This window comes from Caretta caretta, chromosome 3 (genome assembly GCF_965140235.1).
Source record: "Caretta caretta isolate rCarCar2 chromosome 3, rCarCar1.hap1, whole genome shotgun sequence".
Taxonomy (NCBI): Eukaryota; Metazoa; Chordata; order Testudines; family Cheloniidae; genus Caretta; species Caretta caretta.
The window spans coordinates 31,501,442-31,524,949 of record NC_134208.1 but is presented as its reverse complement, the minus strand read 5'-3'; the positions used below and the strand labels follow the sequence as shown (position 1 = coordinate 31,524,949).

Here is a 23,508-nt window from a genome sequence, read left to right as displayed (position 1 = left end):
TCCATCTCCATTGAAGGAGTCAAACAACACGGCTGGGGTAGTGGTGGCTGAACCCCCTAAAATGGCATGCAGCTCATCATAGAAGCGGCATGTTTGGGGCTCTGACCCAGAGCGGCTGTTCGCCTCTCTGGTTTTCTGGTAGGCTTGCCTCAGCTCCTTCAGTTTCACGCGGCACTGCTTCGGGTCCCTGTTATGGCCTCTGTCCTTCATGCCCTGGGAGATTTTCACAAAGGTTTTGGCATTTCGAAAACTGGAACGGAGTTCTGATAGCACGGATTCCTCTCCCCAAACAGCGATCAGATCCCGTACCTCCCGTTAGGTCCATGCTGGAGCTCTTTTGCGATTCTGGGACTCCATCATGGTCACCTGTGCTGATGAGCTCTGCATGGTCACCTGCAGCTTGCCACGCTGGCCAAACAGGAAATGAGATTCAAAAGTTCGCGGTTCTTTTCCTGTCTACCTGGCCAGTGCATCTGAGTTGAGAGTGCTGTCCAGAGCGGTCACAATGGAGCACTCTGGGATAGCTCCCGGAGGCCAATACCATCAAATTGTGTCCTCAGTACCCCAAATTCGAGCCGGCAACGTCGATTTAAGCGCTAATCCACTTGTCAGGGGTGGAGTAAGGAAATCGATTTTAAGAGCCCTTTAAGTCGAAATAAAGGGCTTCATTGTGTGGACGGGTGCAGGTTTAAATCGATTTAACGCTGCTAAATTCGACCTAAAGTCCTAGTGTAGACCAGGGCTTAGGTTCACACAAAACTTGAAGAATGGCTGTTTTCTTCCAAAAATCTGTGCGAAAAAGGCAGTTCATGTATGAATAAGACTATCCCCTGTTTGCCACTCAACATTCAGGGGCTTCACAGGCTGTCCCACTGGTAGTGGCTGATGAGGGGCTACACAGTATCAGCAGTCCCTTAGCCACTCCAGCTACATAGAATCATAGAAAATCAGGGTTGGAAGGGACCTCAGGAGGTCATCTAGTCCAACCCCCTGCTCAAAGCAGGACCAATCCCCAATTAAATCATCCCAGACAGGGCTTTTTCAAGCCTGACCTTAAAACCTTCTAAGGAAGGAGATTCTACCACCTCCCTAGGTAACGCATTCCAGTGTTTCACCACCCTCCTAGTGAAAAAGTTTTTCCTAATATCCAACCTAAACCTCCCCCACTGCAACTTGAGACCATTACTCCTTGTCCTGTCCTCTTCTACCACTGAGAATAGTCTAGAACCATCCTCTCTGGAACCACCTCTCAGGTAGTTGAAAGCAGCTATCAAATCCCCCCTCATTCTTCTCTTCCGCAGACTAAACAATCCCAGTTCCCTCAGCCTCTCCTCATAAGTCATGTGTTCCAGACCCCTAATCATTTTTGTTGCCCTTCGCTGGACTCTCTCCAATTTATCCACATCCTTCTTGTAGTGTGGGGCCCAAAACTGGACACAGTACTCCAGATGAGGCCTCACCAATGTCGAATAGAGGGGAACGATCACGTCCCTCGATCTTCTGGCAATGCCCCTACTTATACATCCCAAAATGCCATTGGCCTTCTTGGCAACAAGGGCACACTGCTGACTCATATCCAGCTTCTCGTCCACTGTCACCCCTAGGTCCTTTTCCGCAGAACTGCTGCCTAGCCATTCGGTCCCTAGTCTGTAGCTGTGCATTGGGTTCTTCCGTCCTAAGTGCAGGACCCTGCACTTATCCTTATTGAACCTCATCAGATTTCTTTTGGCCCAATCCTCCAATTTGTCTAGGTCCCTCTGTATCCTATCCCTGCCCTCCAGCGTATCTACCACTCCTCCCAGTTTAGTATCATCCGCAGAGTAGTGGGTTCCACGCCCCTCTAAGGCCTTGTCCAGTCTAGGAAAAAAGTGATGCTTTATTTTTCAATGAGGTTAGTTGGCATGTTCTGCAGCTACACACAGCACTGACTATAGATGTGGTTTCAAATTGTGTTAGGTAGTCATGTACCCAGCTACATTCCTCCAGTAGAGGGGGGATTGCAGCCACTTAGCTCCACCTCAGTCTCCTACCTTCAGGGACGGCACTGGAGGGGGCTTGCGGGGGCTATAGCCACCCCAAAAATTACCTTAGCCTGCCCGTAGCCACCTGGTAGCAGCCACCATGCTCCGGCCACCCAGCTGTGAAGGCAGAGCAGAGAAAGTGGTGGCTGCTGGCGGGGTATCCAGCTCTGAAGGTGGCAGTCCTGCTGCCAGCAGCAGCACAGGAGTAAGCCCAGGCGGAGGGTTCAAGAGCCATAGGCGCCAACTTCTGCGGGCGCCGGCAGGTGCTCAACTCTCCGTCTGCCCCCGGCCCCGCCCTGACTCCAACCCGGTCCCGCCTCCTCCCCCCACCCCGCCCCCATTCAAACCCCTTCCCCAAAGTCCCTGCCCCACCTCCGTCCCCTCCCTGTCCAGGGGCTCCCCATAGCAGCCTGAACTGACCTGCTCCTGCCCGGGCTTCTGGGCCCTACGCCCATGGTCGCTGCTCCCCAAGGGCTCTGCCAGCCCCGCAGGTGGGTCCCCCCACCCTGTTGGCTGTACCGGCTATGAGCAATCAGAAGGTGGGGAGGAGCTGAGGAGCAGCCAGCCAAGCCTGGGGTGGAGCCTCGGGGTGGGGGGGAAGGAGATGGGGCTGGAACTTACCTGAGGAGGAGCAGGGGCCAGGGCCATTGAGGGGGTGGGGCCTCATGCTGAAGGGGCTGCAGACCCCCCAATTTTCTGTCTAGCTCACCTCAGCCACCCACTATGAAGAGGCTGGCATTGCCCCTGCCTCCCGGAGTGGAATTTCTGACAGTGGACCACTGCACCCAGGTTACTCCCACAGGGCTGGTGTCACTCTCAGTGGGTCTTAACACTTTTTCATTTGAAATCTAAGAGTGAAACCCCAGCCACACTTCAGTGGGGCCAGGATTTCACCCCAAGTGTCAAAAGTCTCCATGAACATTTGGGGATTCCCTCAAGCTCTGTTCAATATACAGATACTATTAGGTTTACCTTTGAGAAACACATCTTGTATTCAGCTCAAAATCAATGTAATTATCTTTGTTCCAGTCATATCTAACCATTTTGCCAATTCCCTTCGCCAGCCCTTACAATAACAGATGTTGGAAGAAATGATGCTGCTCAACAACTGCTGCCAACTCCCCATTTCCCTCTCCCTCCAAGGCTCACATTAATGTCATTTAAGCCACCACTAGCTGATTCTCAACTAGTATCTTTGAGTCAAACCTTTGATAAGATGTTACTTGAATGATCCCTCCCATGTAAAATGCCTAAAATGTATTTAGGTAAAAGCTATTGAGTAAAAAGTAAAGATATTGGCCAAATAGAATAAAAGACTTAATGATTAAACCACAAAAACATATTTAAATGACGCTGTCAACTTAATCAGACTTTTATCTGAAATGTTTCTCTACTGCTGTTTGAATCTATTTCACTATAAATGAAAGTCATTAGAGAAATTATTTTCTTTATTTTTCCAGTTTATTTTTTGCATTATGGACTTTTCACTCAATCCTCTATGTAGTTATTCAGTTATTTCCCCCTTTTTGTTTGTGTGGATTTTTCAGACAACACCAGGGGATACATAAATGTTCTTTTAAAAATGGGTATGTTGAAATTTAAACCCACAAAAATTGGCCAGGGGCAGGGGAGGGCTCAGAACCAAGTGTTCCTGAAATGACTTTTAACTATTTTTTTTAAATGACTAGATTTCAAGTTCAAGGAGTTCCTTTAAGGTACATTTATTATATATGTCTTTGCCACTGCACTTATAGATCTCTGGATATGTTTGTTCTAGGTGAAGAGGTGTTGCAACAAAGCATTGCTGAGAACACAACATGCATTCCTAGTATCCACACAAAACAGCCGGTCAGGTGTTTTTCAGCATTTGTTGGCTCAGCTGGTTATAACAAAGCCACCTAAAGGATTTGGACATGAAATTCCCATCAGTTTTAATAGCAATTCTTTAGGCAGCTTTGAAAATCTCAGCCAACATCTTTAGATCATCTCTAGCACAGCCAGTGCAATCAACAATTTCTCCACAGTGTAGAAAGACACAGACCAGCTATCCTGGTTCCTAATTCCATCACTCAAAATGCAATACTTTGCAGTTAAAAATTACCCGAAAGACCCTGCTTCCAGCAACAATGCTGAGCATTATGGAATAGATGCTTCAGAAGTCCCAGAATCTGCAGGTATAAGCACAGCTGTACGGTGTACTATTACACCGTACAGCTGTGCTTATACCAGGGTGAACACATCCAAATGGTGGTGATGAACCACTGAAGATAAAACATTATAAAATGTACAAAATTCCAGGTAAAATATCCTAATAGCTAACTCCCTCCCCCCACCCCCGCAATGGCTTTAAAACTAGTGATTGCGTTATCAGAGCCCCAAATAAGTTCTAATTGCGTTCCACCCACACTTATCCAAAAGTGCAGCAGATTGTTCTCTTTCTCTTTTTTTTAAAAGACTCCTTTTTGGTTTACTTTCCCAATATTTCTCACTTGTTTCTCCTTGGGCTGTGCATTAGAAGAGTCAGCAGTTAATGGCAGTCGTGAAAACGGAGTTACTGTGTGGATACTGGCTGGTGGATACTGTGTTGCTTATTGCCCAGAGGGCATAAAAACAGATTCAGCTCTGTACCTGTGTATTGTTTCCTAATGGTCTGTTGGCCTCAAAATTCTTCCCTCTGCTGTCTTTCTTAGGACATTTGATACACTTTGCCAATCTACTTCACCTGCAAAATCTCATCGGGTGAGTATTTATAATAGGTGGGACTGGTAGAGACACTATTATTAAGATTGCCTAACACTGCCCATTATAAGACTCTATTTTCAGTTGCTTATAACTTTGCCAAACTTTAACAATTTGGGCTGAAATTATCCATGCCAGCTATCTGCCTCAGACTGTCTTTTTTTTTTTTTTGGAAAATTTCACAGAGAGCTAAATTAAGATTGTACAGTCAGCTTTAATTTTGGCATGTCCTAACTTTCGAGTGCTTGACTTTGAAATCTTAATAATGGTCTTTTAATTTAGTTTTTGTGTGTATTAATGTTATTGTTTATTAATATTAGTGTTATTATTATTTTTATTATATAATTATTATAATACTATTATGGGATTGGTAACTGGTTAAAAGATAGGAAACAAAAGGTAGGTATAAATGGTCAGTTTTCAGAGTGGAGAGGTAAATAGTGGTGTCCCCCAGGGGTCTGTTCTGGAACCAGTCCTATTCAACATGTTAATAAATGATCTGGAAAAAGGAGTGGCAAAATTTGCAGATGATACAAAATTACTAAAGATAGTTAAGACCCAGGCAGACAGCGAAGAGCTACAAAGGGATCTCTCAAAACTGGCTGACTGGGCAACAAAATGGCAGATGAAATTTAATGTTGATAAATTCAAAGTAATGCACATTGGAAAGCATAATCCCAACTATACATATAAAAAGATGGGGTCTAAATTAGCTATTACCACTCAAGAAAGAGATCTTGGAGTCATTGTGGATAGTTCTCTGAAAACATCCACTCAATGTGCAGCGGCAGTCAAAAAAGTGAACAGAATGATGGGAATAATTAAGAAGGAGATAGATAATAGGACAGAAAATATCATGTTGCCTCTATATAAATCCATGGTATACCCATATCTTGAATACTGTGTGCAGATGTGGTTGCCCCATCTCAAAAAATGATATATTGGAATTGGAAAAGGTTCAGAAAAGGGCAACAAAAATGATTAGGGGTACGGAACGGCTTCCGTATGAGGAGAGATTAATAAGACTGGGACTTTTCAGCTTGGAAAAAAGATGGCTAAGAGGAGATATGATTGAGGTCTATAAAATCATGACTTGTATAGAGAAAGTAGATAAGGAAGTGTGGTTTACTACTTCTCATAATACAACGAGGGGTCACTAAATGAAATTAATAGGCAGCAGGTTTAAAGCAAATAAAAGGAAGTATTTCTTCACATAATGCACAGTCAACCTGTGGAACTCCTTGCCAGAGGATGTTGTGAAGGCCAAGACCATAGCAGGGTTCAAAAAAGAACTAGATAAATTCATGGAGGATAGGTCCATCAATGGCTATTAGCCAGGATAGGCAGGAATGGTGTCCCTAGCCTCTGTTTGCCAGAAGCTGGGAATGAGCGACAGCGAATAGATCACTTGATGATTACCTGTTCTGTTCATTCCCTCTAGGGCACCTGGCACTAACCACTGCTGGAAGACATGATACTGGGCTAGATGAACCCTTGGTCTGACCCAGTAGGGTCGTTCTGATGTTCTTATTATTTTTAAGCATGGTTGATGTATTTGGCCCTGTACAAAATATAAATAAAAAGACAGTTCTTGACCAAAGGCATTTTTAGTTCAAGAGGTACAAGTAAGACTCAGTGCATTGGGAAACTCAGAGGAAGGTGGCAATTTTTTTTAAATTATTATAATTTTATTATTATTATTATTATTTAGTTTTATCTTGGTCTCTGACAATCATTTTTTTAACTGGTGGAGATGGCTGACATGAGTTAGCAAAGGTGGGCTTCACAGAAGAAACAAGTCTTTTTGAGGTGTGAAGGATGTGGAGCTGCTCTATTAAAATGTATGACAACTATCAGAGCGGGCTGGGGCTGGGTTGCTCCACTTCCTGCCACCCGGTGAGTGCAGGGCAGGCCCGACCCTGCACTCACGGGGCGGTGAGAAGTAGAGTGACCCGGCCCCAGCCCGTTCTTCTCTGTTCCCCCGGCTCCCAGCCTTGGGGCTTGGGGGACAGGAGGAACCGCCCCACAGCACTTACCAGCAGCACCACTGGGAGCCAGCGGCGTGGAGCAGGCTGTGGGTGGGTCACTCCACTTACCGCCACCAGTGAGTGCAGGGTGGGCCCAATCCCTGCTGCAGTCCTCAGAGGAAGGCCTGGAGTGGGGGCGGGGCTGGGGTGGAGCAGGAGAGGGGGCCATGGGGAAGAGGTGGAGCAGGGGCTGGAGCAGCACACAGCCCCAAGTTTCCTGGTACCCTATGCAGCTGCGTACTTTGCGTATGGGTAGGGACCGGGGAGTGCGAGACGCCCTTTCTGACCTCCTGTATAACACAGGCCATAGAACTTCCCCAGGCAACATACATGTGTATATAGACCTCTGGTTATTTTAAAACCCTTTTTCATCCATGTTATGCTTTGTTCTTACTGTTATGATTAAACAATAAGTGGTCTGAGAAGGCACGCTGGTCACTATTTACTGTTGGTTACAAGCTCCTGAGGGGAAAAACTGCAGGTGCCAAACTCAGCAGGACTTGGTAATCAGGGTTGATCCACAAGGTACTGTGGCTCAGGATCCAGTCTGAGAGTGGGAGAATTGCAGGATTCCTCCCCAGGAGAGGTAAAGACTTACTTGCCCTGACACCTGAGGGGATACCTCAGGAAGATCAGAGAAGGGGTCAGAGGTACAATTAGCCCTGTAACCAAGACATGAGGCATATGAATGCAAATGTAGAGGCTGATGCACAGGGACTAGGAGGTTGTTCCTTACATATGAAGTGGCAGAGAAGAAGATATGGAGATGGGAAGGAAATGAAAGGATGACAGAGCTGAAATCATTGGTAGAGAGAAGGAAACAAGGGGAAACATATAACCTGTAATCAGATCTGAGGTGTAGGCTGGGGCAAAGTTGTACAGATTCTCCAGATGAGAATGAGGAGCATTTGATGTAGCAGGCAGTGGGGAGAGATTCAAAGAGGAAAGTAGTGTGTCTCATAGACTGGTTAGGAAAATCTTTTTAACTTGTATTTTGGCTGGATTGGAAGGAAGAGATATTGATATCAAGTAAGCTTGAGAGAAGGAGGTTGCAGTAATCAAGACTGGAGGCCAAGGTGTGGACAAGCATTTAAACCATTTGGAGAAAAAAGGCCGGATTTCTGAAAGGTTATGATAGAAAAATCAGGTTAAAAAAAGTGAAGTTTCTAGCCCTTTTGGCGGTGAAGAAAAGATTGAAAATGTGACCTAAATGTACCCCGTGTGTACACCTACACAGCAATTAGACATCCAGCTGACTTGGGCTCGGGTGGCTCGGGCTGTGGGGACAATTGCAGTGTATATGTTTGGGCTCAGGCTGGGGCCTTGGGCTCAAGAACCGTGTGAGGTGTGAGAGCCCCAGAGCCTGGGCTGCAGCCCAAGAGGGAGCATCTATACCACAATTAAACAACTCCTTAGCTCAAGCCCCTTAGCCAGACTCAGCTGGCATGGGCCAGCTGCGGCTGTGTAATTGCAGAGTAGACCTATCCTAAGGGCTCAAAAATCTGAAGGTCAAGAAAACCCCTCGCTGTACTAATCTCATGATTTCTGAGCTAATGTCATGATTTTTGTGGAGCCTGACTCCCGATTTTTGAACATTTGGGGTTGGCAATACCGGAGTGATATCGATGTGGCTGAGTCAAACTCGTACCTGACCTTGGAGCTAGGTGTCCCAAACCCCACAGTAGAAACGCTGGACCCTCTGCCATCAGTCCAGGGGGAAGAAAGCTTTCCAGCTCCACGGGGTGGTCCCTTGCCAGGCCAGCACTGCTACTTCCTCTGGGGTGCCGGGGAAAGTGGGAGCCCTGGCTGTCCTCCAGGAACAAGGGGCTGCGAGACACGGTGGTTGCCATCCAGCCCCCACTGAGAAGGGTTACAAATTAGTAGTGCTGTCCCTGGCGCCGGTGCAGACAGGGCAGTTCTGAAAAGGACCCGCCCTCTCCTTTCTTACATGCTTTGCTCAGCTGCGAAAGAGTTAATACTACCGTTTGTATGCACTCTTGTTGTAGCTGATCCAAGAATGTTAGAGACGCAAAGTGGGTGAGGTAATATCTGTTATTGGACCAACTTCTGTTGGTGAGCGACAAGCTTTGGAGCTTACACAGACAGAGCTCTTGTTTCTAAAAACAAGAGTTGTGTACGTGGGGGGGGGGGTGCGTTCTGTGCTGGCTGGGGGAGGCGTAGCCCCTTTCACGTTCACGGGCTGGGGCTGGAGCCGGGCTCCCTCGCGGGGACCGGAGGGATTTGCAGCTCGCAGCAGCTCTCCGCCACCCCGCGCGCGCGCGCAGGCATTCCCGGGCTGGCCGCCGCTCAGCCACAAACAGCCCCGCCCCCCTTTCCCCGTGCTGACCTTTCCCCTAGTTTCCAGCGGGTGGCTCAGAGTGAGCCGCCGCCGCGAACATGCCCACGCTGAGTCCTTCCTGCTATCAGGCGGGCTGCACGCCCCGATCACGCCGGCCGAGGCTGCCTATTGGTCCGGCGCGGGCCAGGCCAGGCTGCGATTGGTGCGGGGGCTGCCCGCTCCTTCCTCCCCCTTCACGCCTAGTGCACGGAGTAGCTAGTATGCCCCCCCCACCCCCACCCCCACCCCAGCCTGGGCTGCTGCGCGGCCGGCCCCGCGGGCGGGGGAGGTGAAAGCGGAGGCGGCGCTGGCTGCTGCCTTTGTCACATCGCTGCTGCCTGCAGGAGCCTCGCCATGCCCGGCTCGGAGATGGGAGAAGCCCCCGCTGTGAGTACCCGCGGCCGGCGCTGCCCTGGGCTGGAGGGGGGCACTGGGGGAACGGCTGCCCAGCCGCTCTCCCTTGCGGGTTCGCTCTCCCCCAGGGCTCGCCCGTGCCCAGATGCCAGGGTGATGGGCGCGTCGCGCTCGCCCGAGATGCGGGGCTCCTCGTGGGGCGCCGGAGGCAGCAAGCCGGCCACCTACTGCCAGGGGCGCTGCTAAGCCCGCTCCCCGTGGCCCTGCCCCGGCCCCGGGCATGCCCTGGGGTGGGGGCGTCTGTGGCCCGCGCCGCTGGCCCCGGGAGGAACACGGGGGCGAACGCCCGCGTGGTTTGCCTGTGAGCCCGGCCTCCCCTCCCAGCGCCCTGGCCGGGCGGGGGCCGCCCCCCGTGGTCGCACCGCTGCCGTCGGCGTGGGGCAGAGGGCGAGGCTGACCCCCGGCGCGGTACGTGCACCGGGGGGGGGGGGGGGCGCGCTGCAGCTGCCCAGGGCGGGGCGGGCAGCACAGCTCCGTCGCTGTCCCAGCTGCGGGTGGTGCCGCGCCGCGCTGCACCCCCTCAGCCTCCTCCTCCCCGGGCACCCGCCCAGCCCGGGCTCCGCTGCAGCTTGGCGCTCGCTAGCCGGAGCCCGCGCGCCGTCCGCAGGGTATTTTGTTGCATCACGTTGCCCCGGAGTTATATTCGGAGTGGGCGGCGGCCGCGGGCCCCGCGGGGTGGGGAGAAACCCCGCCGTCCCCTCCCCTCTGGGGGTGGGGCTTTCCCTCCTTCCAGCCCGCTGGGCTCGGCTGCGGGGCTCCGTCAGGTTTGCCTGTGAGCCCGGCCTCCCCCTCTTGGCCTCTTGAGCGGGCAAACGAGACCGGTGAGGATCGGCCCCCTCTGAAAACAAACATTCAGGGTCTGGCCCTGGGGAATCTCCCGGCCCGTGGCGCTGCTGCTGCTCCGGCAGACGCCCAGCAGCTGGGGCCGCTGCCAGCTCGCCCGCTGTTTGCAGGCGCCGACTTCCCCTGCAGACAGTGCCTGCGCGCGGGGTGAGTTCGGGACAAGCTGTCGGGCTCCTCTCGGCGCCGGCTGTGAGTTTAGTTACCGCCTTTATTTCACGAACGCAGCCCGTCTAAAGGAAATCCCCCGCGTGGAGCGTAACCTCTTTGTGGTGTGGATGGAGGGCTTTGGAAAGCTATTTCTTGCCTGGAGTGCGGAGACTTGAAAAGAATGACAGCTCCTGTGTCTTCATGAGTTTGCCTAGTGCCCAGCACAGTGGAGACCTGGTCCTGATTGGTGGTTTCTACTGTTCATGTTGTAATCAAAGAATTATATAAAGTAATTAGATGATTTTTCAAGAGCTGTGGGAAATTTTTCTAAAATTTTCAGAGCAGTTAGTCTGTTTAAGGACTCTTTAAATTGGAATTTTTTGTTTTTTGAACCTTGAGGCTTCCTTTAAATCTGGGATGATTTGTCAGGTGGATGAGTACTCTATGGATTTGATAAATGCCTGCTTTTTAGATCCATTGCGCTGAATGTATCTGCCACACAACTGTGTACATAATACATAGTATTTATTACACATGTGTATCTGCATGGCACTATGGATCTAGTGAAGTCAATGGCACGGTTTCATTGACCTTCAGTGGGGGCATAATTTCACCCAATGCCATCTAATCTGCTTTAGTTTTTTTTTCAAGCAGGACCTATCATTGCAGTATCTAAGCATTGTCCCTAACTAATCCCTAGATTAGTTTATAATCTAAAGAAAGGCCTGATTCTGCTGTCCTCACACACTCAGAATTATAGTTGATTTTGTTTAGAGTTTTGGGTATGCAAGAAGTGGTGGAGTGGACCCTTTTGTTATCACTCATTTTATGTGGGGAAAAGTGACTATAAGTGTTAGAGCAACAACATGTGGCTACTTGAGTCATTACAGCACACACAGTGAGCATTTGCAAAACTTGTATATGTTTTCACTGAAGGAAAGATCAGGATTTTTAACCCCCCAAAAAGTACACTAATGCAGTATTTGCTTATGTAAACAAATTGATGTTTGGGTTCCTCTCCCATCCCCAAATGCCCTAATAATAATATCTACCTCTTACATAGTGCTTTACCATAGAGCACCATACGCACATCCAGTTATCATAGTGCCCTCCTATGTGTGCATCTTTCTGCCTCAATTTCCTCCATCTATAATATGGGGGATAAATGACTTGCCAAATTTATACACTGAGAGGGCACGGCTACACTAGAGAGTTTAGAACGGCGCAGGCAGGTATAGCTCTAAGCCAACATGAAAGAACTCTGCACTTGGCTTAACTACTCCAGCCCTCCTGCGAGCAGCAGAAGCTATGTCAGTGGGAGAAACTCCACACTGGTGCTTACGTTGGTGTAGCTTATGTCGCTCAGGTGGGTGATTCATTCACACCCCTGAGCTTCATAAATTATGCCTACATATGCTGTAGTGTAGACGTAGCTTGAGTAAGCAGCAGACCTGTGCTTGGAACTTGGGAGCCCTTGACTCTCTGTCCTTATCTCATTCTTCTAAACAGCAGTAAATATTAGACTGATGCTAAATAAAACCCTCATGACAAGTCAGAAAATGGCCCTCCCTACACAAAGCAGGGGATGGAGTCACTTTGTGTATGTGTGTGCGTGTGCAGAACATGTTTACTCAGAGCAACAATAATCCAAGAACGTTAGTCTGGAAATTTGAGCTACGTGGGTCAATTCCTTTCTAGTGAGTCATTCTTCTGCAAGGCTAGTTGGGGTGGGAGTGGGGAGATAAGATGTACTCTGGTAGGAGGGGGAGGGGAAAGGTTTGCATATTGAATAACTGAGTTGGTTTTAAAAAAAAATCTTGCATTGGGCATACAATGAGTTTCAAGTGACCTTCATTATAAGCAAACAATATGTGGGTGGTGGTAACTTTTTTTTTCTGACTTGTCCTAACAACTAATGATCTGATTGCCTTTAGGTTGACATTGTGGACATATATGAATCTATACGTGAAAGACAGCGTCATGACAGTGAAAGGTCTACGTGCAGCACCTTAGAGCAGAATGACATAGAAGCAGTCGAGGCGCTTGTTTGTATGAGCTCCTGGGGTCAAAGATCACAGAAAGGTGACCTATTAAAGATAAGGCCACTTACGCCCATCTCAGATTCAGGTGACTTCACAATGCATGCTGAAGCAGCCTCTGAATTACCAAAGGATTATCACTTTTTGTCTACACTGGTAAGAAAAAAACAAATTCAAAATGAATATGCATGACCACAGATAACATTTATATTATTATTATTATATCCCCATTATACTGAATAATTTTGTTGTCTTTGGGGAGAGAGCCGTATCTTTGTTTTTTAAATGCTGATTATTGTCAAAAGTGATGTTTACCCCCTAACTTGTCTGTATATGTAATTACTATTTTCATGTAAAGTATACATTTCTCAGTTTGGATAATTCCGTCATCTCTTCAGTAATAGATGTGATGATACAAACAAAATGTTTTGAGCTCCTGTTTAAAGCCAAGTAGAAAAACGTTGATCAAGTGTTCATTTTATCTGATGTCCTGGGCAAGCTTATTTGGATAGTTTATTGTAGGTTTCTCTTTAGTACTTTGAGTAAGAGGACACTGGGGGAATTCTGCACCAAAAATATAAAAATTCTGCACACAATATTTTAAAATTCTTCAGAATTCTTCCAATTTTGGCAAAAATAACACCACATAATCACACCAGTTGCAGGTACTTTTGTAATTTATTTCAAATTACCTGTCAGCAAGTATGTCTGCAACAATACAGACAGAGAAACACACACAATTCCCCCAGCAGTAGAGAGTTAAAAGAAACCCCTGTGACAAAACCATTTCCTGTTTCTCTGCCCCCTCTTCCCCCCCCCCCCCCCCCGCCAGGGGGCCAGAAGACACCCACAACCCCTCCCACTCGGAGCCCCGCTCTGGGCCCCCCACAGCCAATACACCCAAATCCCCTACCCCCCAGAGACCAACTGCGGGGCCTCCCCTTGCCCAGAAACCCATCCCTTTCCCCCACAGACCTCAGCTGCGGGCTTCCCCCAGCCCAGACAGCCACCCCACTACCCATCAGAGCCCAGGGATCCAGAGGGAGAAAGAGCCTGATGCTCAGTCCCCAGCTTGTGTGGAGTTTCTTCTCTCCCTCTCTCACACTCTCTCTCTCCTCCCCCTCCTGGCGCCGCCCCCCCCCCCCCCCCCCCCCCCAACCCTGTAGCTTCCTTGGTCCCTTCCCCTGGCAGTGTTTTCTGTACCTGAGGTGGGCTCTGCCGGGTCCAGTGGCCCCTAGTGGCAGGCAGCAGCATTACAGCCCATTTCTGTGGTGGGGAAAGGAAATTCTGTGCACAGAGCATTAATTTCTGCAAAATTCTGCATTGCACAATGTTGTAGAATTCCCCCAGGAGTAGACTCTGTATGGATTTACCTGCAAAGATAATACAAAAAAGAATCCTTGGAATGCAGGAGAAATGTTGTTAAACACTATGATAAAGCATGAAAGCAAGTTGAAATTAAACTTGCCACTTCATCATGATACTTCCATAGCCTGTGCGTTTGTACATGCACCTGATTATTTCTCCAAAGTTCTGGTCCACTTCAGATGACAGTTGATTCTCAGATCGCTAGGAATGGGCAACAGGGGATGGATCACTTGATGATTACCTGTTCTGTTCGTTCTCTCTGAAGCACCTGGCATTGGCCGCAGTCAGAAGACAGGATACTGGGCTAGATGAACCTTTGGTCTGACCCAGTATAGCTTCTCTTGTGTTTTTTATGTAGGTATTGTTGTAGGTGATATCCAAGAAGAACTTGGAAAAAAAGCTAATTCGTTTTAATCTTTCAGAATGTTAAGAAATTCATTTTACCTGATAGTTCATTTGCATAATAAAAGTCTAGGAAAAAGGAGGAGGAAGATTGAGAGGAGGTGATGACTGGCTGATAGACCTCATAGGTCACATTCTCATCTCCTAACAGTGGCTGGTCTCTTCTGCAGCAGTGTTGGGAAGAGGCATATATTCTCAGCAGCAGTGGAGGGAAGAGGGAGAAGTGGCTCAAGAAGAGAGGGGAGAGCAGTTCCAAACATATCTATTCCAAGATGAGCTTCCAACTGACAGAATAATAATTAATAAAAGATTTAGGTCATTGCAAACCTGCAATTAAACAGGTATAATGTCACTATGAATTGCTATCCTGTTTTCTAAGAACAGCGCACAGTGAACAGTATTTAAATAGATGCATCCATTATCTGAGGGGTGAAAATGGGTGTTGGAGCCTAAAGAGCTGATGCCTGCAGTATTGTGGCTGCATCACTGTTTACTTGATACTAGCAGGCTTTTGAACTTTCCAGAAGAGCCACTCTATAAGAAGTTAATGTTTTAGTCATAGCTTCCTAAAATATGGGTCTTTAGACTCTTCATTATGCTCTAGATCTTCATTGTGTGTTCTTTATTTTTAAAGTAAGGTTGATAACCACTATGAAAACACATGACTGTTTTTATGTTTGTATACTTTTGTTTTATTTTTCTAGTGTATGACCCCACCCCACAGCCCTGATTTTGTTGAGCCATCGACTACAATGCTCCTTTCTTCACAAGTCACTTATTCCAAACCAAGGACAGTCATGGCAAATACATCTGTTTGCGTAGTCACCGCTACAAACTGTGCATCTGCCATAGCCAAACCATCTGTCATAAACGTGGAGAGGCAGTCCAGTCAGAAGTCAGCAATATCTGAGCCACCTGCCCCTCAGCCTTGCAGGGCCATGGCAACCAGTGTTATACGTCATACAGGCGATAGTTCTGCTTACCCACACATTCCTGCTGTGCAAGTTAAAACAAAGGTAACTTCAGGCAATTGCAGCACTTCCACAGACTGGTCTGAAGCACAAGACCGAAGACATTCCAGAGTTTCACAGGACATGGATACTGCTGATGGTTTAATTAGTGATACTTCATCAGTACATCAGCCTTATTTGCACAATTCCAGTTGTAACACTACCAATAAAGGGCAACAGCCAATAAGGCCTGTTTCACCGCGGACTTGTTTACCAAAGAATTGTGACAACTACCTACAGAAAAAAGCCACCCAGCTGCTACCTACCCCTGTTTCAAACCCCCAAGTCATCTGCCAAATGATCCCTTTTAACAGGCAAAGAGGTATGATTTCTGCCTTTATAAAACCCCCTACACAGACAGTCGCAACTACTGTCCAACCTATTTTACCCCAAACAGCCCCAGTTTCTCAGCCTGTTCTCATGGGATCTTCTGTGCCTCAGGGGACTGTTATGTTGGTTCTTCCACAGACTGCTGTTGCACAGACACCTCAGTGCCAACAAACTCTAATGACTGTTGGAAACACCAAGTTATTGCCTCTTGCTCCTGCACCAGTTTTTATTGCTTCTGGTCAAAGCTGTGCATCTCAAATGGACTTCTCAAGGAGGAGAAATTACGTTTGCAACTTCCCAGGCTGTAGGAAAACTTACTTCAAAAGTTCCCACCTCAAAGCCCATCTTCGTACTCACACTGGTGCGTATGGCGGGCAAGTCCTTTGTTACAAGAATATTCACTTGTATTGTTGGAAGAATGTTATTCTGCATTTTGATTCTGAGAGGGGTAAGTGGGTGGCATAGAAACCTTCCCATATATTGTGGGAGAGTAGAGGACATTCTTCAAGGACAGACAAAAAAGGGACAATTTTTTTCTGTAATTTAATCCCAGATTAACTCCACTGACATCAGTAGAATTTCAGAGTGTAAATTAAAGCAAAACTTGGTCCAAAATGTTTTTTTTTTTTTAAACTTGAGTTGTGTTATATTTAATATGATCTGAAGGAATTACATAAACCATTTTTCTTGGAGAGGGGGTGTTGTGACACATCATCCTACAGGTAGTTTTTGTGTCTGTCTTTTTATGGTTCATCAGGCTATACGTAACAGAATCCACTCTCTACACCTGTTTAAGATAATAGGGAATTATGTATTTTTTTCCAGTTTTTTAGCATTCTGACTTCACTAAAAGAATGAGCACCAGATCCTGAGCTGTAGTGAATTCCACTGTGCTGGGTAATAGAACTGTTGGTTAAATAAAACTGATCAGCTTTAGTTTGTGACCACTGTGTGCACAGAATTGTTAAACTGAAATGAAAATTGAACATAACAAATACCTGTGGACTGTTTTTTGGGGAGCAGTCAGAGCAGAAATATATTTTTACCAAGTATGTTTTAATAATTCCTCTCTCCCTTCTGAAATCCTGGTCTGTTGCAAGTCATGCATGCTGGGTTCTCATTAAAAGGGTGCCAGAGTGCTATATTTGTTTATTTTGGAGGGAGGGGGCAGGGGAGATTATTTTAAGATGTATTTCTTCCCTGGTTTTCCCCTGAGTTTGGTCTAACTCTATGGACATTCAGCACATAATCTTGTTTTAATTTCCACTTAATCTGACAATTTATCTTTTTAAATTCAGGGAGTCGATATTCCCCTAAACAAGAAAATTGAGCATTGGTCCCCAAACTTTTTACCTCGCGTACCCGCCCTTACCTCTGTCTGTGGAGCTGGGGCTGGGAGTGGAGCCCCAGGCATGGGGCTGGCAGCCGGGGTCAGGCCCAAGAGTGGAGCTGGGTTGTGCTCTTCCCCCCCATCAGGGCTGACCCTGGCCCCAGCCGTGGCTCCCCCAAACGTTTCTTGGTGCCCCCTAGGGGAATGAGCCCCACAGATTGGGGATCTCTGACTCAGAGGTAGAATATTCCCCTTCCTTGTTGCCCTTTAGGGTGTGTGGGCGAGTGGAAGAGCCTTTATGGCTGGCATAGTGGGTTCCTGAGTTATCCTGGTGCAGGATGGCCCAGGGATAAGGGCAGTGTGCCTTACAGAACATCTTTCCTCTGGTTTGAAAAGAAGCTGTGTGCATCCCTTCTAACATGAAGACTGCAGCATGTATACAGGGGAACTGGAGCACACTGGCCTAACTATGATTCTTAACTAGCAAACAGAGCTTGCAGAAGGCCAGGAGGAACAATAGCTGACCTACCCTTCCCTCTGTTACTCCTGCTTTGAGAGAGAGGAAGATTATCTTGTGCAATAGAGGAAGGACTTAGCTCTTAATACGTAAGAATTCTTTCTAGTGCTTCCTTGTGGAATGGAGCACATGTTTTCAGATTTATCTGTAAGTATATTTTGGATAGTCAATGTTTATCGCTGGGTAAAAGTGGGTATTAGATCACTTGCTATTAGAATAGCTCTAAAATTGCACAACTGTGTATTACACACATATAGTAATCAGAAACTAGTAAAGGTGATGTTAAAGCTCTGAGCTCACACTTATGTTCCTTGAGCATCCAAAATGCTCATGAAGCCAATGGAAGTTTTAGTTTGTGAAAGGAATGCAGGATGATCCCTTATATTACTTCTGTTTCACACCACATGAGTAATAAAATTTAACTTCTTTTTGGTGGAATTGATGAACTGCCCAAATCTAATGATAAACATAGCTCAGTAAATGATCCAAAATCTTAGTAATTATGTCCTTAATTGTTATTAGCAGTTGAGTTGCTGTGTTCTTTTGAAGAATTGAGCATTTTATTATGACATTGAGATCAAATCCAAGACTTTATTTGAGATTACAGTACTTTCTAATGACATGGTACAGCCTCTGACTTCTGGTACAGCCTCTGACTTCTAGTACAGCCTACTAGAGGGGTTCATTTCTCAAAGTTCACAGTCAAAAGATACTGTAGCTTTATGCAAAAATATTCTCCCCTAAACTCTGAATTGTTTGGCAACATTTTTTTAAAATGTTAAATCAGAAAATTAACAAAAGCAATAAATGTACTATTGTCTAAGACCCTGATATAGCAGCCACTTAAGCACATGCTTAATCTTATGGGACTTGTGTGCATAAATTTATATATGTGCTTAAGAGTCTGAAAGGCTGGAGTCTAAATTATTAGTTCTTAAAGCCATTTTCTTTTTTATCGTAAAAATAACCTTGTTTTGTTTTCCCTCATATCCATTCAGGAGAAAAACCTTTCAGCTGTAACTGGGAAGGCTGTGACAAAAAGTTTGCCCGCTCAGATGAACTTTCTCGCCACCGAAGAACTCATACTGGAGAGAAAAAGTTTGCTTGTCCTGTGTGTGACCGTCGTTTCATGCGCAGTGATCACTTGACAAAACACGCCCGTCGTCATATGACTACAAAGAAAATACCCAGTTGGCAGACACAGGTTGACAAACTGAACAGAATTGCTACAGCAGAGAAACCTAAAAGTGGTGGTACATTGAACATGCTCGTACCCATGCCAACCTCTGCCTAAGTGGGCTAGTTGGACAAAAAATCTGCTCTCAGAACTTTTTAAAAGTCAGGAAAGAGCTACAATGGTTAAAACCGAATTGACAATGTTTTCTTAATTTCTGTTCATATTTGCCTCTTTAATAGGGTGGAAAAAAGGTATGTAATTATTTTCTTCAGCTTAGGCTCTGTTCTGATGATATCATATGAGAACTCGATTGTGTCTCTTTTTTCCCCCCCTCTTTTCCTCAAAATTTGGGCATCCCCAGTTACTGGCACTTCAGGAAAGCAGAACTCTTTGGAAACAATTTGGGTACTAGAGTATTAAAAGCAAAACTCACTTGAGTAACAGTTGCTGTTCATATTTGATACAAAGTGAAACAAGGTGATTTTTAATGTTTTATATACTAGTATTTTCTATACAAAATATATTTTATATTTGTTCAGCTAGGGCTTGGCCTGCAGTCATTGAAACTACTTGCATAAGTAAAAGTGTGCAAAATCAGACCCTTTGTTTGGAAACTGCTTTTCACTAAGCCTCAAGAAACTTAATTAAAACATTTTATAAACATATAACACTGTAGCTCAGAATGTTTTGGAACTTTACACATTTAGACCCTGATCCAGCAATCAGTTTGCACAGTCGAGCCTTCATTCAAATGAGATTGTAGGAGTGGGGCTTAAAAGCCTGTTGCCATTTACAAAACAAAAAATCTCCAGGAATAAAATTTGCTTCTTGAAATCCACAACAATTAATTGAAATTGGTTCCTTGAAGGAAAAAATTGCACTGAGCATGTTTCATAAAATTTGCTGTGGGAAGTCCTTGTGACTTCAGGTGGAAGCTTGAAAGACAGTGCACTCCTGATTAGATTTTGTTCTAACTGAGCAAACTTTGGAGAGCCAAGACTGTTCAAGTGGATGCACAAGGGCAGCTACTTCTGAAGAATTTTGCCACTATTAAGGGATTTTTACTTAAGTCCTGTTGATGCTACTACTGTAAACCCAAAACAGATGTCACGTGTAGTAAACTGGATCTCTGATTTGTATTTCCTTTGTTTTTAAAATTATAGCGTTTTTTTTATAGTGTTTAGGATAGACTCTTGTACACCTAGTAATGAACTATTCAGGACTTCAGTTTGTGTATCAAAAGCGCACACCCAAAGTCTAATTCAAAACACAGCCACTTTGTTAAACTGATGAGCCTCTTCTTACGGCCTTATGCTCCATGCTATTTTGCGTGCAGAACCACTCTTCTCCATTAAATGAAACACTCTTCCTGTTGAATGGACTTTCTTTTCCATCAAAGTACATTATGACTAAGATGAATTACAGAATTGCCAACTGCAGGACTACTCTGTGCTAACTTTCTTTAGTAGCATAGTATGATTAACAACATTAAACGTGTGTAGCACAACTAGATCACTCAGCTTCTGTGTCAAGAAGAGAACACACACATATTAACAAGCAAAGATGTTTGCTGTAGTGCTGAGATCAGACTTGGTGTAACATCTGACATTTCATTAGCACCCAGAATCATTGGTTCTAGAACAGATTAAAAATAGCTTTTTGACTAGCATGGTACCTTCCTTAATCCAGATATTTCTGTTCTGTAGGTTGATTCCTTGTGCAACTTTGCTGCTTCTGTTGCAAACATCTTTTAACATTAACAACTTCATATACAGACTTTGCCTTAAGCTTATTTATTTATTTAATTTGAGTCTAAATTTTCTATCATGAAAAGCCTTCTCTTTAAAGTGTGGTTCTAATCTGAAAAGTAACAATATAAAAATGGCATTTTCATACTCCAGGTCATCTGCTTCTTTTGTGTGCATTCAGTTGCATCTGCCTCTTTACTGACAAAGTATGTTTTTACTACTCTTTGCTCTTATGAGCCTGACACAGTCAACACAACTAACGCAGCATGAGCTGGATTCTCTTCCTTTTTGCAAAAAATGGTTTACAAAGTTTGGTCTATTACACTTTTTGAAATCCATTGGTGTCCATATGGAACAGTATTTCAGTTATTTGAAGTAAAATGATTGGACTTTCCTACTACCAGCAAATAATACATTGAAACTGTTAGTAATATTCAACTTTTGAGAAGATATCTAAATTTCCAGATGAATAAAACATCAATAATTGGGAATGTGCTGCATGTTGCACTGCTTCATTAGTATAAAAACTTTGTTTTGTTGTGCAGTATGTGGTCTGATTCTGCGCTCATATGGACTGATGCAAACATGCTGAAATCAGTTTATAGTTCATCTGCAGTCAGTGAAGCGCATGTGTAACAGCAGAATATGCTCCTAAATTTAGGTTTTTATGCCTCTGGTTACAGTTATTGGTAATTTTAAGATTATGCTAAACTGAAACATTGTGCTCAGTGTGCTAAATTTTTGTGCATATCCTTTAAAATGTCCAATTCTTGTTCATTTGACATTTATTATGACACAGCAGATCATGTATACTCCTGGGGGAATTCTGCCCAACTACGCGTGCACAGACTTTATGTGCTTTGCAGAATTTTTTTTCAGCAGAAAATACATTCTGCTGGGAAGGTGCTGCAGTTACTCCTTTTGCCCACCAGGGGCTGTTGTGTTGCCAGAACAGAGAGCAGCTGCTCCTAGGTGGGAGCAGCCCCAGCTGCGGATAGGGAAGGGGAGGCTCCCTCCCCTCCGTGGGGCCAGGTCAGGAGGCACGTGATATGGGAGGACGGACAGCATGGGCTGCTGGGGAAAGGGTCACAGACTGGGGTTCAGAAGGGCTAGTGGGGCACAGACTGGGTCGAGGACTGAGTGGGGGTGCAGGGCCACATGGGGTAGTGGGGTGGCTGAGTGGGGGTGCAGGGCCACATGGGGATGGGGGCAGATGTGCCTGCCTGACTGAGAGGGGCTAGGGGTCAGTCAGCGTCTGCATGGTGGAGGCTCCCTAACGATCCCTCCCTGCCCAAAAAAGATGCAGTTTCGTACTTCTCCCATCCACACCCAACATGCTCCAAGTTCACACCTAGGCTCCTTCCCAGCAATTACTTTCCCCTCCCTCAGCTCCTCAGTCACCCCTGATTCCCCCAGGCCTTTGCACTGCTTCTGAGGGGTGTGGGAAATACGTTTCTGTATTGTAGTTTAAATGAATTATTACTCAGAGTTCTGTAGTAACGTGCCTAGTAAGGAATCTATTTGTCAAAAAAACATTTCCTGAATCTTTTTTGTTGTCTGTATTGTTACAGACATAGTTGCTGACATTTATTTTGAAATAAATTACCAAAATAATTGAAACTGGCATGATTATATTGTGTTATTTTGACAAATAAAATACGCAGAATTTTGCAGAATTCCCCCAGGAGTAATTGTGTGTATCGCTATATGTATGCAAAGGTTTGTATTTTTCAAAGGGCTATATTGTAATTCCCCTCTTTGGTAAAGTGGATACTTGGACTGTTACTCTTGTGGTGTTTGAGTACTGACTGTTAGGATGCAAGCTTAATTCCATTGCACAAAAAGATTAGCCCTGGTCTTCATACTCTAGGGAAGAGAAGAGCAAAAAAATCTGCCTATGGACTGTAGTGCGACTGGGTGGGTTTTTTTCTTGATCCAGATGTGACATATCCACTTCAAAACCTATTTTGGGAAACTAATTGTTTTTAATTTGGCAAAATATTTTGATATTTCCCAGTAGCAAAACAGTTTTGGAAATGCCCTGTAAGTAATTTTGTAGATGATCTTGTTCTTTTGGTTGTCAGAGGGAGAAGAAGATGCACAGGAGAGTATGGGATAAAATTCTGCTCATAAATGTGCAAGCATAGTTGTCATTGGTCCCCACGTCCTATTTGCAATACCTCTATCTCCTATTTACTTAGAAGTTAGGGGCACTTACAAGTCAGCAGGAGCTGTGTGTGAGCATTAGACCCATGATTATTTAGAACCTGAGCCTGCAAAGAGCCGAATAGAACTGAGCAAATAATGGATTTTTTGGTTTGGGTGCTGAACCGAAAAGTTAAAAAAAAAAAATTTGTAAAAAACCAATTTTTAAAAATTTTTAATCAAACCAAGAAACTTGGAAAACTTTCATTTCCAGTTGACTGAAACATTTCAGATAGAGTCAAAATAGTCTTTTCGTGTTTATATTCATTATGAGTGTTTTTGTTTTGATTTGGCAGTTTTGTGGTATTTTTCACCCTCTTTTGTAGTGATGTTCTTTTGTTTTTTTTTAAATTGGCCAAATTTGATAATGAAATGCCATTTTGAAGAAAAATGTCAGAAAGAAATGTTTCTAAATGGTTGAAATTAAATGTTTTGACTTTTTCCACACACAAATTTCAAGTTGTTTTGGCTGAAACTGTTAGATTTTACCCAAATTCGGGAATAGTTTTTGATGATCTGAAAAAGGCATTTTTTGGTGACATTTCTATTAGCTGAAAATTTTCACCCAATGCTAGGGCTGAACGTATCCTGTGAAGTGTTTTGAGGGTGCTCATACCATTGGGCCCAAAGGAAGCAAAGTACTTTTGTAAAGGTGCATGAATAACTAAGCCAAAATTTGAAACTTTTTGTCTTGCACAGTATAAGGGAGTAGAAACAGAAAAATGAAGTCTTATTAGTGGATTAAGCATGACCAGGTAAACTGTCCTAGTGCACTTTAATGCCTGCCCAGTTTTGTTCAGTCTTTTTACTGTGAGCCTATAAGTATATTTCAAAATAAATTTTAAAATTTTCA

The 23,508-nt window shown here is 45.1% G+C and overlaps 1 protein-coding gene and 1 long non-coding RNA gene across 6 annotated transcripts in view; one reads left to right on the top strand and one right to left on the bottom strand.

Annotated features, from left to right (window-relative positions):
* LOC142068385 (uncharacterized) overlaps positions 1-9,289 on the bottom strand; it is a 15,700-nt gene extending 6,411 nt beyond the window's left edge. The window contains exons 1-2 of the long non-coding RNA XR_012667560.1: positions 9,135-9,289; positions 8,436-8,647 (exon numbers count right to left, since the gene is read on the bottom strand). This is a non-coding gene — a long non-coding RNA (uncharacterized LOC142068385). The remainder of the gene's footprint in view (positions 1-8,435; positions 8,648-9,134) is intronic.
* Positions 4,482-23,508, top strand: KLF11 (KLF transcription factor 11). 5 transcript variants are annotated; one of them, XR_012667557.1, is made up of 5 exons: positions 9,370-9,512; positions 12,464-12,724; positions 15,043-15,670; positions 15,817-16,039; positions 18,524-18,663. XR_012667557.1 is itself a non-coding variant. In XM_075126417.1 (4 exons), the coding sequence occupies exons 2-4, from the start codon at positions 12,581-12,583 to the stop codon at positions 18,817-18,819; spliced, it is 1,437 nt and encodes a 478-aa protein (XP_074982518.1). In that variant the 5' UTR covers positions 4,482-4,760; positions 12,464-12,580; the 3' UTR covers positions 18,820-23,508. The 5 variants fall into 5 exon arrangements, 4 of the variants coding, with proteins under 4 accessions (XP_074982518.1, XP_074982520.1, XP_048701442.1 ...); XM_075126417.1 differs by lacking the exon at positions 9,370-9,512 and adding an exon at positions 4,482-4,760 and having other exon boundaries at positions 15,043-16,039; positions 18,524-23,508; XM_075126419.1 differs by lacking the exon at positions 18,524-18,663 and having other exon boundaries at positions 9,369-9,512; positions 15,817-16,040.